We start from the raw sequence: 15,557 nt of genomic DNA on the forward strand, positions 1-15,557 counted from the left end.
TGCAATTTGCGATACGTGAGACACCAGGAGTACGTCGATGCTTCTAAATTCCTTGTCTTTGGGGACGTACGCTTCTAGAGATAACATCGACGGTAGTTTCCACATTGCGTCATTCCTCGGTGTTGATGTTATCGCATTAGACGTCACTCAAGTTGGATCTCGCTATTGGATCAACTTGCTCTATTTGTATTGAACTTCTTAGACCCATCATATATTTGGGTTGAACCTCTTAGACCCAACCCATTACAATAACTAACTTCCACCTTCTTGGGCATATCTCGACCACCACATGCCACCTTTCAAAAAAAAAAGAACTCCCTCCCATCACCTCTACAAAACCTATAAAGAAAAATCACAATTGAAATACCTGTCAACAACCATTGCACCAGAAATAGCCACCACCCTATTAGAAACCACTATTTCATTGTCTTGTCTTCTACCCAATTCTTTCTCCTCTCCTTCCTTCTTTTGGTTGTTTCTTGTGGTGGTAAACGTGTAATGTATTTTTCCTCTCTCCAATAATTCTTCTTGTAGTGTTATCTAAAGAAATTGTCAGAAATAAATTTGATCGAGGGAACAAATTTTGAAGGAAAAAACAACATACAGTAAATACAGTATACATGCAGCGTCCGTATTTGTGCAAAAAAGTGTTTAAATAATACAGTTTTTTTTAATTAAAAATAAGAATATATGGTGCAGAGCATCTACCATAACATCTAGTGGAGATCCGAGTAGATGAACACCACATCATATATGTACCGATACATTCTCATGCCAAAATGTACCAAGTGTTCACCTTTATTTTATCATGTTTTATCTTAAAAGGACAAGCTCATTAGACTGTTTTATTATGTTTTTTCCTCAAGAACTAAATGCAAAAGCAAAAAATGTCATGCACATATAGAAGACGTTTAGAAAGGGAGATAACCACAAAATTAATAGTCAAATGTATAAGTGCCCGTAAGAATAATGCAGTATCAGGTCGAATTTTTTACCGCCATCCTATCCTATAATATCTACACAAATTAATCCTAATTTGAAAATTAATGAATCATATGCATGCATAATAATAATACAAAGGAAGATTGCATACATACATGGTGGAATTTCATAGCCAAAAGAATCCACACACATAAATGCAAATTAAGTTCCCTATTTAAGTATATAATATTTGGGCGAAGTGTTTGATCTACTCTTGCTTGTCATCACTACCCTGCAGTTCTTCTCTATTTTTTGGCTTTGAAGGGGAAACCTTGGCAGGGTTTGAACGTTCAGACTGTGAGAACATAATCAAGACTTGCATGAGTACAGTGACAATTGCCAGACCAAATACTGAAAATGCAACACCCTTCCAGGATGATAGTAGTGAAGACCATTGAAGCAACTTAACAGACGCCCAGACAACCACACAAACCCATGTAATGACAACCTGTTTGTTTCCAACATGAAATTGATTATTGAACATGTAAATAACAGGATCAGGATTGACTACAGTCAGCTCCCTCTGAGGCACATTTGAATCGTCTAATCAAGATTGGACGGTCTAGATTTTAAGTTTGGATTTTAAATTTAAAAATCATTAAAGTCCCTCTTAAAAAATACAAAATTCGAACTTGAAATCTGGGCCGTTCAATCTTAATCGAATGGTTTAGATGTGCTGACTGCACTGCAGTCAACTACCGTCGTAAATAACCATAATGGTGTATGCAAATTGTGTACTACAATAGAGAATAGCTGGCTATTCAATAAAGACATTACGAAACTAGATGTATTGAGAGGAAGTATCTCACCAGAAGAGACTTTATTGGTCGAACAAGATCCCGTGGCTCATGATCACTGAATTTGTCATCGGCGATATGTTTGTCTAACAAAGCATCCTGGTGTGCGCAGGGAAATAAGGGAGAGAAAAGAAGATCAAAGTTTTTTAACAATTGAAACTCAAGAATTTATAGACAGATATGACAAAATATACCAAGACATTAACATGGTGTGCACATAAGTGTGTAAAATCAATTCTTAATAAAAACTAGGACAACCAAACCATAATAACAGACACAGATACCCTGCTGGGAAAAAGGAACAAAAGAATAATATAATCCTTATTAGTAAGTATCAATTGGCACAAACCTTAGTCACAAATATATCTCGACACCATTGAGCAACAGCTTCATCTGATTCTGGCAAATCCTTCATCAAATGCCGCTTAATATGCACATGCACCTAGGATTTGGATGAGTACATCTCTATTCAAACATTGGCATTTTATAGAGAAAAATAGCTAATAAGATTATGTAAGAAAGACAAGGAATCCTGTTGCAATGATTTCAAGTAGGTATAAAGAAAACTAAGGTTCCTAAAAAACTCCATCATTCTTCAAAGTAAAAACATGCTCCAAATTGCCAAGCCACGTCACTTCTTATCCACAAACAACAACAGTGCCTCTGAAGTCCCCCGGCAATACTATGGTTTTCAATAAACAAGAAGCCTATTTGTAATCTCTAGGATAACAAATTTATGTCAACCCAAATGATCATGTGTCCCACAAAAGTTGCAAAACAACAACAAAGACTCATCCAATCAAGTAGGATTCGTTATATGGATCAATCAGCAACATTGGACTGTATCGAAAACCAATGTTTTTTTCAAAGTTTTAAACCCTAATGAAAAAGAAATTTTTTAATAATTTCTACTATAGTTTTTCTATGATCATATTTTATGTGTTTCAATCCCATAATCTTCTATTGGATTCACTTTTTTTACTAAAAGTCTGCTGTTGTCCCACATGACCATGCCAAAAAAAAGAAAAAGAAAATCAAGAATTGATGCTGTAAATTTTATAATGTTTAGAATAAAATGTTAGGGAAATAGCATACAAATATACAATTAAAAAGAAAAAAGAAAATCAAAAGTATGGGCTTGCATTAGACTCCTAACTTTGATGTGCTCTTTTCATGGCTTCCAGTTTCCCAAAACAGATACACTTAGAGTTGATTAGGATAAAATCTTCAACAAATACTTATAGAAAAAGAAAAATTGAAATAGTTTTACAATAAATTTTCTAATTAATAGCTTTCAGCATAAGTTGAAATTATCTTATACAGCCTCAACTTTTTTAGAAGCTCTCTCATCTAACTTCTCCATAAACACCAATAAACTTATAAGAGATGTTTCATAAGTTAGGAGTCAAATTCTAATTGTTGAAGTTGTGGGATTTTAGATAAAAGGAAGAGAGAAATTAATAAGGGTTTGAATATTATTTATAATAACTTTATGCTAACTTGATTACAAAAGACTCAACACTAATCTCTATTTATAGAGAAACAGAGACTCAATCTTAAATCAGGAACAAATCATAATAATAATGAAAGATACTTTAAGATATCTTTATGATTATAGATTGATCCTAGAAAATAACTCAAGATACTCTAATATAATATAAAAGATATTATAAAATATTTTATAATATTTTAACACTAATCTATGTTGAAAAGTTCCCATGAGTAAGAAGCTAGTTTTGACCGGGCCTTCCACCTTAGTTCAAAATGAAACTCCCTAGTACAAGAGAGAATTCATACATTGAGACTAACACTGAGCAATGAACTCACTCCTTATTCGGCTCCTAATTCCTATTTGTTCGCATGTTGAACTTAATTTCTTCAGTTAAATTCTCCACACAACAGTTTCAGAAAGGGAAAGTTAATCAACTCAAAACTTAATTGATTACAAACGAGAAAATTTTCATTTTGTAAATTACACGGTCAAGAAAAAAATGAAGGGAGATATTGAATCAGTATTTCTATTAAAAAAAAGCTCACCACTGAAGGTTGCCCCCTGAAGAGTCTTAGCATTGTAGGAGCCGGTGAACTCTTAGGAATTGCCACTGTTACATCATAAATGGCCGGCACAAATGAGCGCATATGGCTTACTGCTGAAACAAACCCCTGGAAACAACATAATTGAGTAAATTTTTCGTCAAAAAACAACATACAGATAAAGTCAATAAATTATATTGAAACTTATAGGGGAAAATAAAACTAGAAATTCAAAATCAGAATCTCTTGAACTTAAATACTAAAGAAAATAAAATAAAAAAGTTAATTAATTTTAAGATAGAAAAGAGTGAAAGCACAGTTATGAGGATGATAAGATATCTTCCAATTGATGAAAAAACTGTCAAAGCATATTCCTAACTCAATCCTATCTTGAATTTTGAGCTATGATACCTTAGTTATTGAGCAACAGGGGACCCAACGACAGTCTAGAATAAGCTCTAATACTATCTTCGATTTTGAGCTATCTTAGTTATTGGGCCTAATTACTCAATCTCACAAAACAGTGTTGTAAAGTGAGGATTCACAACTCCCAAGATTTATCTGATGTGGGACTTGGGTTATTTTCTCTCCAATTGATATAAACCCTTTAGGCACCCTTGATAAGTAGAGAAGTATAATCCTTGGGAGAAGAACAGTAATATAATTTCATAGAATAGAAAATCCTGCCATGAATGTGCTAATATTTAACAGTTAAGCCAAATAGTTTGCTAAATCACAGTCATGCAGAATAGCTTCAAACTGGAAGAAAAGTAAGCGAAGGAAAAAGACAAACAACAAAAAGAAAGATAAAGAAGTTAATTAAATTTCACCTTGGTTCTTGGAATCAAAACGTTTCTGGGAACAGGCAATCCAGTTGAGGTTGCATACTCCTGAGCAGCTAATAGTTTGGCCTGCGTAAAGCGAGTTCCTTCTACAAAGAGAGCCAGCCAAAAGGGAAGAGGGAAATCCCTCAGTTGCTGTAGGCCTGACTGCACATACAATTACAGCTCAAATGGGACTCACAAATAATGAAACGGTTTAAGCACCAAGAGAGAGTATGTGCATTGAGAAGAGGTTATACTCCCTCCTCCGTCCCAAAATACTCGTCGCAGTTGACCATTTGACACAGATTAAGAAAAGATGATGATAAACAAATGAAAAAAACGATAATTTTACGAAACTACCCAAATCAACTATTGGTTTATGTTCATTGTCATAATTTCATAAATTCAAAGTGGAGAATAATAACTTGGGAGTGATGCACACATTATTAATTAGAGGATACAATTGGAAGAAAATAATTGAATTTGCATTGGAAATCAAAAGTGACAATTATTTTGGGACAAATATTTTTTTGCAAATGTGACAATTATTTTGGGACAATAATTTTTTGCAAATGTGACAATTATTTTGAGACGGATGGAGTAGTAATTTTGCATCTCAGTGCATGGCTGATAAGACATTGATCAATACTAAAAGAACATGTACAAATATGAATCTCTTATTAAGAGCATCCAGCATATTAATTATATTTGAGTAATGCATAATCCCACTCCCATACCTTTAATGTACTTTCATCCTTGGCCCAATTTCTCTCCAAGAAAAGATATTCAGAAAACCACATTGACCAACCAATGACCTGCATGTTGGAACTTGTCATATAGATCAGCATTGACATTAAATAATAGATATACTTGGGAATTAAGTTTTGGTGTTGAATGGTTTGAGAGATTAGCTCTCAGCATGATATTATTTATATTCAAAATTGTACAAGGAGAATCTCTTAATTAAGAAAATAAATTAGACTAAATCCAACCTATATCAAACCTAATAAAACAAGGAATAACATATCTTAATAATAACAAACTAAATCATTGCATATCTCAACACTCCCCCTCAAACTAGAGCATACAAATTATAGGCATCGAGCTTGTCACATATATAAGTTATCCTTGGTCCTTGAAGAGCCTTTGTGAAAATGTCTGCCAATTGATCATTAGAACCAACAAATGAAGTAGCAATCTCGCCAGACACAATCTTCTCACGAACAAAGTGATAATCAATCTCAATATGCTTAGTTCGCTCATGAAAGACTGGATTATAAGCAATATGTAAGACTCCTTGATTATCACATATGCGACTCATAGTACCTATGTTACAAAAGTGCATCACCTGTAATGACCATCAACATAGACAACCAAGTAAATACACTTGTTAGAAGAGAATTTATAAAAGACGGAGTGGTCAGCTTCACTCCGAATCATGCCATATTGTTGAACAACACTACTAAACCTCCCAAACCATGCATGAGAAGATTGTTTGAGACCATACAAAGCTTTATGAAGCCGATAGACATGCCCACGACACTCCCCCTGAGCAACGAAACCAGGTGGTTGCCCGAAATAAACTTCTCCTTCTAAGTCTCCATGAAGGAATGCATTCTTTATGTCTAACTGATACAACGGCCAATGTCGCATAGTAGCCATAGAGAAAAAGACGAACAAAAGTCATTTTAGCCACAAGTGAGAAAGTATCAATGTAATCAAGACCAAAAACCTGAGTATAACCTTTAGCCACTAGACGAGCTTTTAGACAATCAATATGTCTGTATGGACCAACTTTGACTGTGTATACCCAACGACATCCAACAATAGATTTACCAGGAGGAGGTGGCACAAGAGTCGATGTTTTGTTAGATTTTAAGGATGTCATCTCATCAATCATAGCCTGCCGCCAACCTGAATGAGAAAGAGCTTATTGTGGAGACTTAGGAATAGTGAGGGAAGAGATAGTAGAGGCAAAGGTATAATGTGAAGGTGATAAACGATGATAACTAAGAAAATTATAAATGGGATAAGGATTACTGGTGAAATGCGTACCTTTACGTAGTGCAATAGGGAGGTCGTCAGACAAAGTAGGCAGATCTGAAGTAGAAGAAGAGACTGGAACAGGAGATGAGTCACTTAAATCTTGTGTAGGAAGTGGATTGGCAGGAGGGAGACGTGCACGTCGCTGATAAATTTGCAAGAGAGAAGGACTAGATGGATCTCGTTGGTCAATTATGGGATTGGACGAAGTCATCGGAACAAGGTAGGGAATAGGTAATACCTCAAAGATTGACTCAGCTTCAATGAGGGATGGGAAGAAAGGTGTATCCTCAAAAAATGTGACATCAACAGACATGAAGAAGCAATGTGTGGAGGGACAATAGCACCGATATCCTTTCTAAAACCTTGAATAGCCAAGGAAAACACATTTAATTGCACGAGCATTCAACTTATCAAGTCCTAGAGTAAGATCATGAACAAAGCAAGCGGATCTAAAAACTCGAGGAGGGACACGAAACAATGGTTCATTGGGGAGCAATATGGAATGGGGAACTTTGTCTTGGATAGCAGAAGATGGCATTCTATTAATCAAATATCTTACAGCGAGGGCATCGCCCCAAAACTTGAAAGGAACATTAGCATTGATTAGTAACGTACATGTTGTTTCAATTATATTAGAGTACTTACATTCAACAATACCATTTTGTTGTGGGGTATGGGGACAAGATGACTGATGTATTATTTCATTTTCGGCCATAAAAGATTAAAAGATGACGAAAAATACTCTTTTGCATTATCACTGCGCAAAATGCGAATAGAACAACCAAATTGATTTTGAATTTCCTTAAAGAAATTGTGAAATACACTTAATATTTCTGATCTATCGTTAAGTAGGTAGATCCACGTACATCTATAAAACTCGTCAATAAAAGTGACAAAGTATCTTGAATAAACCAGTATGACCTACAACTGAAGTGACTCAACTTGGTTCCCATACATCAGAATGAACGACATAAAAAAAAAAAAAAACGGGCTTGCGATTGAAGACTGATGGGGAAGGAAGACCAGACGTGTTTCCCAAGCTAACAAGATTCACAATCTAAAGACTGCAAGTGAGACAAGTGAGAGACCATAACTCTCAACTTTTTGAGACTTGAATGACCTAAACGGCGATGAAGAAGACTTGGGGGCTCTGTACTAGAAGTGGAAGCAACAGTAGATGAACACTGAAGGTATTAAAGTCCTTAGGACTCATATCCTGTACCAATCATCTGCTTAACAAAAGAATCAGGAGTAAAAGTTATAGAACAATTTAGACTTGGAGTCAGACGACTAACAGAAATTAAATTAAATGGACAATTGGAAACAAAAAGAACATAGTCAAGAGATAAAGATGGGAGAGGAGTGGCTTGACCAATGCCACTAGCTTTAGCTTTTGAGCCGTCTGCAACGGTAATATGATGTTGAACTTTAGGTTGGGATATTTTCGATAAAAGTGATGGATTACCAGCAACATTATCGGAAGCTCCAGAGTCCAAGATCTAAGGACTAAGATGAGGAGTGAGAGAGGAAGACCGTAGAATTACCAATATGAGCAAAAGTTGTTGAGGATGAGGCCTGTGAAGCCTTGAACTGCAGGTATGCCTTATACTCTTCATTAGAAACTTCTTTTTTTTTTGGCATTTCTTACTTCAGAGTCTTTTCCATTATCATTAGACTGTGTCATATTTATTATTTTTTTTCTAGAAAGCCAATAATAGAATAGCACTTGTCTTCGGTATGACCGAAACGCTTATAGTAAGTGCACTTAGGACGACCTCCTCGACCACCCCCACGACCACGACCTCCTTGAACTGCAGGTATGCCTTATACTCTTCATCATAAACTTCTTTTTTTTTTTTTGGCATTTCTTACTTAAGAGTCTTTTCCATTATCATTAGACTGTGTCATATTTATTATTTTTTTTCTAGAAAGCCAATAATATAATAGCACTTGTCTTCGGTGTCTTCGGTGTCTTCGGTATGACCAAAACGCTTATAGTAAGTGCACTTAGGACGACCTCCTCGACCACCCCCACGACCACGTCCTGCAAAATTTGAAACAAAAGCAGAAGACTCTGTCAGTTTGCGATCCATTTTCCCCCCGATCCTTCCTGACCAAGAATGCGTATGATGTGTCTGATGTGATCCTTTGTTGAGGGGATATCGGATGCAGTGAGAATGTGGCTTTGAACCGACTCATACTTTTGATAGAGGCCATGAAGGACATAGATCATGCAAACATTATACAATTTCTCAAGCATCTTCTTTAAGTCATCGTCGGCCACAAGGAGCTTGAACTCATTTATCGTTGACTGGGCTTTATTAGCATAAGTCATGATGTTATCTTCTGTCATCGAAGGGTAGCTAAATTATGAATAACATTATAGAGACGTTGGATATCCTTCGAATAGACATTCTTAGCTTTTTGCCAAATATCACAGCAAGTGGTGTACGAGCAATAATAGACCAGCAAGGAAGGTTCAATTGTTTGCCTCAAAAGAGAGACTAATTGACAATCAGCTTGCTCCCAATCTTCACGCAAATCTGTATTAATTTCCGAGGACTGCTTAGTGAAGTGATTTGAGAGCTTCTATTCAAGAAACCACATCTTGACAGCAGCTGACCAATTTAAATAATTTTGACCATTAAGATTCTCAAACGTTATAGAGGGATTGCCAGAGAAAATATACGTTACAAGACTCTTAACAGAGGATTCATATTTGTTGTTCTCCTTCTGCAAAAGATCTAAACTTGAACTCGTCTTCAACAGACTAAAAAAGAACAACAAGTACAGGCAGCAAGAAACCGTAGAGAAAGCACCAGAAATAGTGGGACCCACTGACCAAACTTGGCCAAAACAGGAAGGACGGCAACAGACGAATAGAAGCTGTACAAGGAGAATCTCTTAATTAAGGAAAGAGTGGAATGGGACCGAAAAGGACTTTTTTGGAGGTCTAGATTGAGGGGCATGGCCTCTACACGCCGATGGAGCTTACATTTTCCAAAAAAATGCGCGTGGTAGCGTGTGAGATAGCGGATGGCGGCGGTTCTCTGGTGGATGGCTGATCTGACTAAGGCGAGTCTGATGGTGGGGGCGGTGTGACTTGTCGGGTCGTGTATGTTGGACAGTTAACGGGACAGCTACGTATGTGACTGCAACGGCTAGGGTTTTTTAGACATTTGACAAGCCCACTAATCGTGAGCTCTGATACCAACTTGAGAATTAGGTTTTGGTGTTGAAGAACTTGAGAGATTGGCTCTCAACATGATATTATTTATATTTAAAATTGTACAAGGAGAATCTCTTAATTAAGGAAATAAATTTGGACTAAATCCAACCTAATAAAACAAGGATTAACATATCTTAATAATAACAAACTAAATCATTGCATAAGAAAATCAAGTTTTTAATGTTTTACACGTGATATACAAGCAGAAATTATTTCTAGCTAGGTTATAGAAAAACTTATAATGTTTGTTTCTTCCAAGCAGGAAAGTTTCACTTAGTTGTAATACACTAGGTCAAAAATAATACTATTAGAGAAGCATATAATTGGAGTTTTGGGGACATGAAGATAAGTGGAATATATAATAGAGAATTGATGGTGTTACATTTTTCAGTAAGCAAAGTGGAAAATAGTATAATATACAAAAACTTTCATAGTTATATTTATATACAAAAATCTATGAACATATTATACATGTTAACATCTAAATTAAACTCCATCCAAACTTTAAAAACTGGTCTAGTCCTACCAAGTGAGTGACCATTTGCAAGAAACACATCACAATCAATAAACAACTACCAATAAGTCCCATTGGCAGAAAATGGTTGGTCCAAAAGGCCTGTAATGTGGAAATTTCAATACTGACATTTCAACGTAGAATTTTGAGTCTTTGACCAAATAACCACAAGCCCAACACAAGAGGACGGTCTTACATTTTAGTGCTTAGTTTATGGACTCTACCATCTATTCCAAAATAAATTAAGCAAAAACAGTGAATGTGAAAAAAAAAAGGCAAGAAAGGCAGTTTCAACAGCTTCGATGTCTAATCAGGCCCAGAGCTGACATAGGTCATGTGATAACCCTAAGTAACTAGTCCACAGACCATCCCACTAATTATCAATCTTACATCTTAGTTTATATTATGTCTGACACACTTGATCAATCGGTTTAAACCATCATAATTGAATAACAAGCACTGTTCCATATTTTTATTTCGAAATCACAAGTCATATGAAACATACCGGCAGAAACTTTGATGATTTCTTCATCACAGCAAGGGTGCTTCCAAGGCAACCTGAACGCTGTTGAATAATTATATTCAATAATCAATGAGTAGTTGAACCACAAATCAGATGAGTCACAAACACAATCTTGGATAGAAGAGTCCCATATTTAATATCCAAAAGCACAGATGTATAAGTTCTTTTTGTCCTAGTTTGATACCAAAATATCAAATGAAATAAAGCTAAAAGTATATTTGTTTGTTTGCATTCAAGATATGAAAAAAGCCCTGTAAAATAAGATAATCACCTCAGCTAAAATCCATCCAACAAGCCAATCAATATCACTTTTGTGATTGGATATGACAAGAGCATGCTCTTTACCTGGAAAATTCTACACAGTTAGATTACTGAGATGCAAAAAACTGGCCCCAGAAATAACCCCTTTGACCCTTTCCAAAACACAAGCACATATGCACAACACAAGGAAGAGGAGGGGAAAAAACTAGCACAAAATGCATAGCACAAGAGACTTACCCATCAAACGAAAGGTTTCAGGATCTGTGAATACTTGGATCTGAAGCAAAAATATTTCAAATTAAATCATTGATTAATCCAAATGGAACAATAAATACTATTGAATTGAATAAAATTCATCTATAAACTATAACAGTACTTTCAAATGACCAATTTTCCTTCATATATACCATACGAATTTCAGGATCGCAACATGCTTCAAAGTAGTTAATAATTCAAAAGATTTGACCTAAGGCACGGCTATCAAAAGTATTAAACAACAGAAGAGAAGAGATATTAAATAGTAAGTACATAGAATTTCCTTTCAATTTCTAATGTCATTCGTGACTAACAACCAACCAACCATCTAAACAATTACCATCTGTTTATAAAGGTCTTTGAAGAATATTCCAAAGTCCTAATCTTTCCAATTACCTTTGAGTCACAGTTAGAAAAAAGCATTACTGCCCTCAATCAATAATACATTAAAAAGGAAATCTAATCGAATCGTAGCCTTCATTTTCACAAGGATACGTTTGACATTGGAATCACAAACACTTAACCTTTTTTCTCAAATAAAAAAGAAGCTCTACTTAAAAGAGACAAGAATAAAATCTCTGCACAAAATTGATCGGTATATATGGTTTTGTGAGTAGTAAAATCCATTATCTCCCTAAATCTCAACTTCTGTACTAAATTGATTGGCATAATACAAGTCAAACATCAAATTCGACACGACTGACTTTTGAGCACTGGAAACAACAGAACCAGGTTAATTTCATTTCCCAGGCTTGTACTGAAATCTTAGGGTCAAATGCTACACCAAAACATAACTGCCTAGATATCCACATATCATTTCATTGAATTTAAGAAAGAACTATAACCTATAGCCCATCGTGAGTCACACAACAATCACAAGATCTAGGTCGAATCAAACCCTACACTCCTCATACGAAGAAGATAGAGATACAAACCCTACATTATCAGTGACTCTTCATTACACATTGATAGCAAAGTAATGCAACAATGTAGAAATACAATGCCATAGACTATCTATAACAAATTTAAAAACAAGTAAACAATGCTCCGCTGCACAACACAATCAGCTACAACTACACTAAAATAAAACAAACATGAGATGCCAATAGTGAGCTATGAAACACAATACTAACACGTACACCAAACATGACACTAAAATTGATACATCAACACCTATAATAATTAGAGAAAATGAATTAATTGAAAGTTATAAACGTGTTATTGACACTGATACATGTCAAACATCGTACATGTCTTCTAATAGAAGAGTCGGTGCTATAGATATAGTGAGAAAGAAGAGGGAAGAAGGAATTGATGAAAAACCTGAACTCCAGCCCACCAATCAATGATCCAAACAAGCTCGAGCCAGAGAAGTTCTGCCACCAACCGGTTGATCCGTCTGTGCAAATTCTTTGAAACTGGCCGCACAATCACGTAGCATATTGCCTAACACACAAATTCAACATCAATCACAACAATCCAAATCTGAATCTAAAATAACACAAATTATTATAATGATAATGATGATGGTTTCGATAAATCATAAAAAAAACTAAGCTAGTAGGTATTTTTAATATTAATAGAAAAAGAAAAATGGAAAGAAAAAGAAAAAAGACCTGAATGAGGTTAACGATGAGGCCAGAAGCGAAGAAGAGAATACTCAATGGAACGATCACAGCTGCAGGTGAAATTGGCATAATAATAATAATAATACTAACTACTTTACTTTTCAAATTTTCACTTTCAATTCCAATGGGTTAACGTCGTTCGTTTTTGTTATCGACGACGACGATGATGATGCCAATCCTCTTCTCTTCCTTACTATCATATAATTATATTTATTACAATATTATATTATAATATTGTATATTAACTGTCTTCTATGACTTTCTAGTTTCTGTCAATTTTCTCTTCTCTTTCTGCGTTTAATGCTCTACTTATTTGTTCAAAAAAAAAAAAACTCTAGTTATTTTGTTTTTTTTCGTGGTTATTCGTTTATTTGTTTATTTAATAAAAGAAAGTAAAAAAAAAAACTGCAGCTTCAACCTTCAGTTAAACATCACATCAAAAGCAATAAAATACTTTAAAATTGTGTGTCATTGTCTCGAAAAGAAGAAAACTATGTTAATCATCGTTATAGTATATCTAAGATTATAAGATGGTATCATTTTATTTTCTTATTTTACAAAAAATTTAAATTAATCATCAATTATTAAAATGACAGTTATTTTAGTGTTTGATTTTATAATAATTAACTATTTTGATAAGAAATTGTACATTTCAATTATTTGAAATACTATTTTATATGATTTGGTGATTAATTTTAGTTTTTTTTTGTTAAGTTAGAGACCAAAATAACAGTGTTCTAAAAAATGAAGATCATTATGTTTTATTAAAAACAAAATTCTAAAAAAACAAAGATTATTTTAGTTTATTAAAAACATAAGTCTAGAAAAACGAAGCCCATAACGTTTATGGTTTTAGAAAAGAACATTTTGGTTATTCTCTTTTAAAGACATAATTAGAACATATCATTTTCCACAATTCAAACCACAATTTAAAGAGTATCAAGACTGCTCAAATAAATGGTGAAGCCCAGAACTCGAGCTAGATGCCAAAAAGGAGGAAAACAACTTTAATATTGATATCCAAATTGATGAGTTGTGAGCAAGAATGAAAGTACATTGTACTTACAATATTATGTAGAAAGCACTGCATAATTCTGATTTGAAACAATATCAACAAACATTTCACAGTTCATTCACTTACTCATTCACGTCTTCTATCAGACCTAAAAGCAAGAACGTTCTTCGTTTGTCAAGAACGTTCTAGACAACAAAATAAACACATATTTAATTGCTTTCAAATATATTTGACACTTAGAAAATGTGTTCAACGACTATATTCAGTTTAAATTGAATATTCAAAGCATTTTATCATCTATAATTGAAGATCAATTGGAAGATGAAGACAATAGTTCAGTTTACAAATCTACCAACAATTGTTCAAGTAATAATAAGTAAAAAACTCTTCAAGCAACATTCAACACTCTTCACTATATTTGTAGATCATCATTTACTGAGTTTACCTTTATTTATCTCAAACAAATGTTGAGAAGTTTCAAGATCTCAAACACTTTTTCATACACATCACTTGTAACTCAAGTCTATCTTTTATGTTAGATTGAGTGTGTTTATAAAAATTCTTTCAATGTTGAAAGGTGATTGTAAAAAATCTTTCTAGGTTGAAAAGTGAATATTGTAATTATTCAATATATGGTCAGGAGAAAAGGTTTGAATGAGAACATTCTAGTTCTTAAGCACATAGTAAAAATCTCACAGTTGTAAGGACTGGACTAGCCCGAGTAGGGTGAACAACTATACTTTTTGTGTGTGATATTTTTGTCTCTCATCTTTAATTATTTGCACACACAAACTACCCGATTACACTTTCACTATAAATTAATCTGCTTTATTTACTTCTAACATATCCATAACATTTTATTTAAACCAAGATTGATCTTTAGTTAATTTAAATTAAGCACAACAATCAAAATTTTAAAAGGGTCACAATTCAAACCCCCATTTTCTTGTAATTACACATTGCTACTTCAATTGACATTAGAGTTCTACCTCTAAAGTTGAGCACCCAACAATTGTTAGAGGAAAAGATTCGGGAAGAAAAAGTAATGTCAGAAGCCAACATGTGCTTAATGGAAAACTTAGAAATTAATGAGGTAACTATCTCTGAACTTTGTCCTTTATGTGAACAAATGAAAAAAGAATTTGATAATCTTTTATGTGATTCAAACTTTCTTACTCAAAAATATGGTTTATTAAAAGAACATCTCTGTAAAGAAAAAGAAAAAGCCAGAGCTATGAATGACGAACTCAGAAAGGTCATCCAAAACCTGCAACAATCTCATTTAAAAATGTTTGAGCAAAAAACGATTCTCAATGAGATAATCATAAAAAATCATCTTGCAAATTGTTCTGAAACTAAGGAAGAAAATCTCTTTAAAAATATAAGTTCATGAATTGAAAAATGATTTAACCAACATGGTAAAAACCACTAAAACTGTTCAAAAGAACAT

The 15,557-nt window shown here is 34.1% G+C and overlaps 1 protein-coding gene across 1 annotated transcript; it reads right to left on the minus strand.

Moving 5' to 3' along the window:
- Nucleotides 1-924: 924 nt before the first annotated feature.
- LOC101514758 (1-acyl-sn-glycerol-3-phosphate acyltransferase 2-like) lies at nucleotides 925-13,295 on the minus strand. Its single transcript, XM_004513592.4, has 11 exons — nucleotides 13,081-13,295; nucleotides 12,788-12,910; nucleotides 11,447-11,486; nucleotides 11,220-11,293; nucleotides 10,931-10,990; nucleotides 5,374-5,451; nucleotides 4,643-4,801; nucleotides 3,816-3,941; nucleotides 2,128-2,220; nucleotides 1,791-1,877; nucleotides 925-1,429 (listed from the first exon to the last, which is right to left on the minus strand). Exons 1-11 carry the CDS (start codon nucleotides 13,159-13,161, stop codon nucleotides 1,190-1,192), a joined length of 1,161 nt encoding a protein of 386 aa, XP_004513649.1. The 5' UTR covers nucleotides 13,162-13,295; the 3' UTR covers nucleotides 925-1,189.
- Between the last annotated feature and the right edge of the window lie 2,262 nt (nucleotides 13,296-15,557).

This window comes from Cicer arietinum, chromosome 4 (assembly GCF_000331145.2).
Source record: "Cicer arietinum cultivar CDC Frontier isolate Library 1 chromosome 4, Cicar.CDCFrontier_v2.0, whole genome shotgun sequence".
NCBI lineage: Eukaryota > Viridiplantae > Streptophyta > Magnoliopsida > Fabales > Fabaceae > Cicer > Cicer arietinum.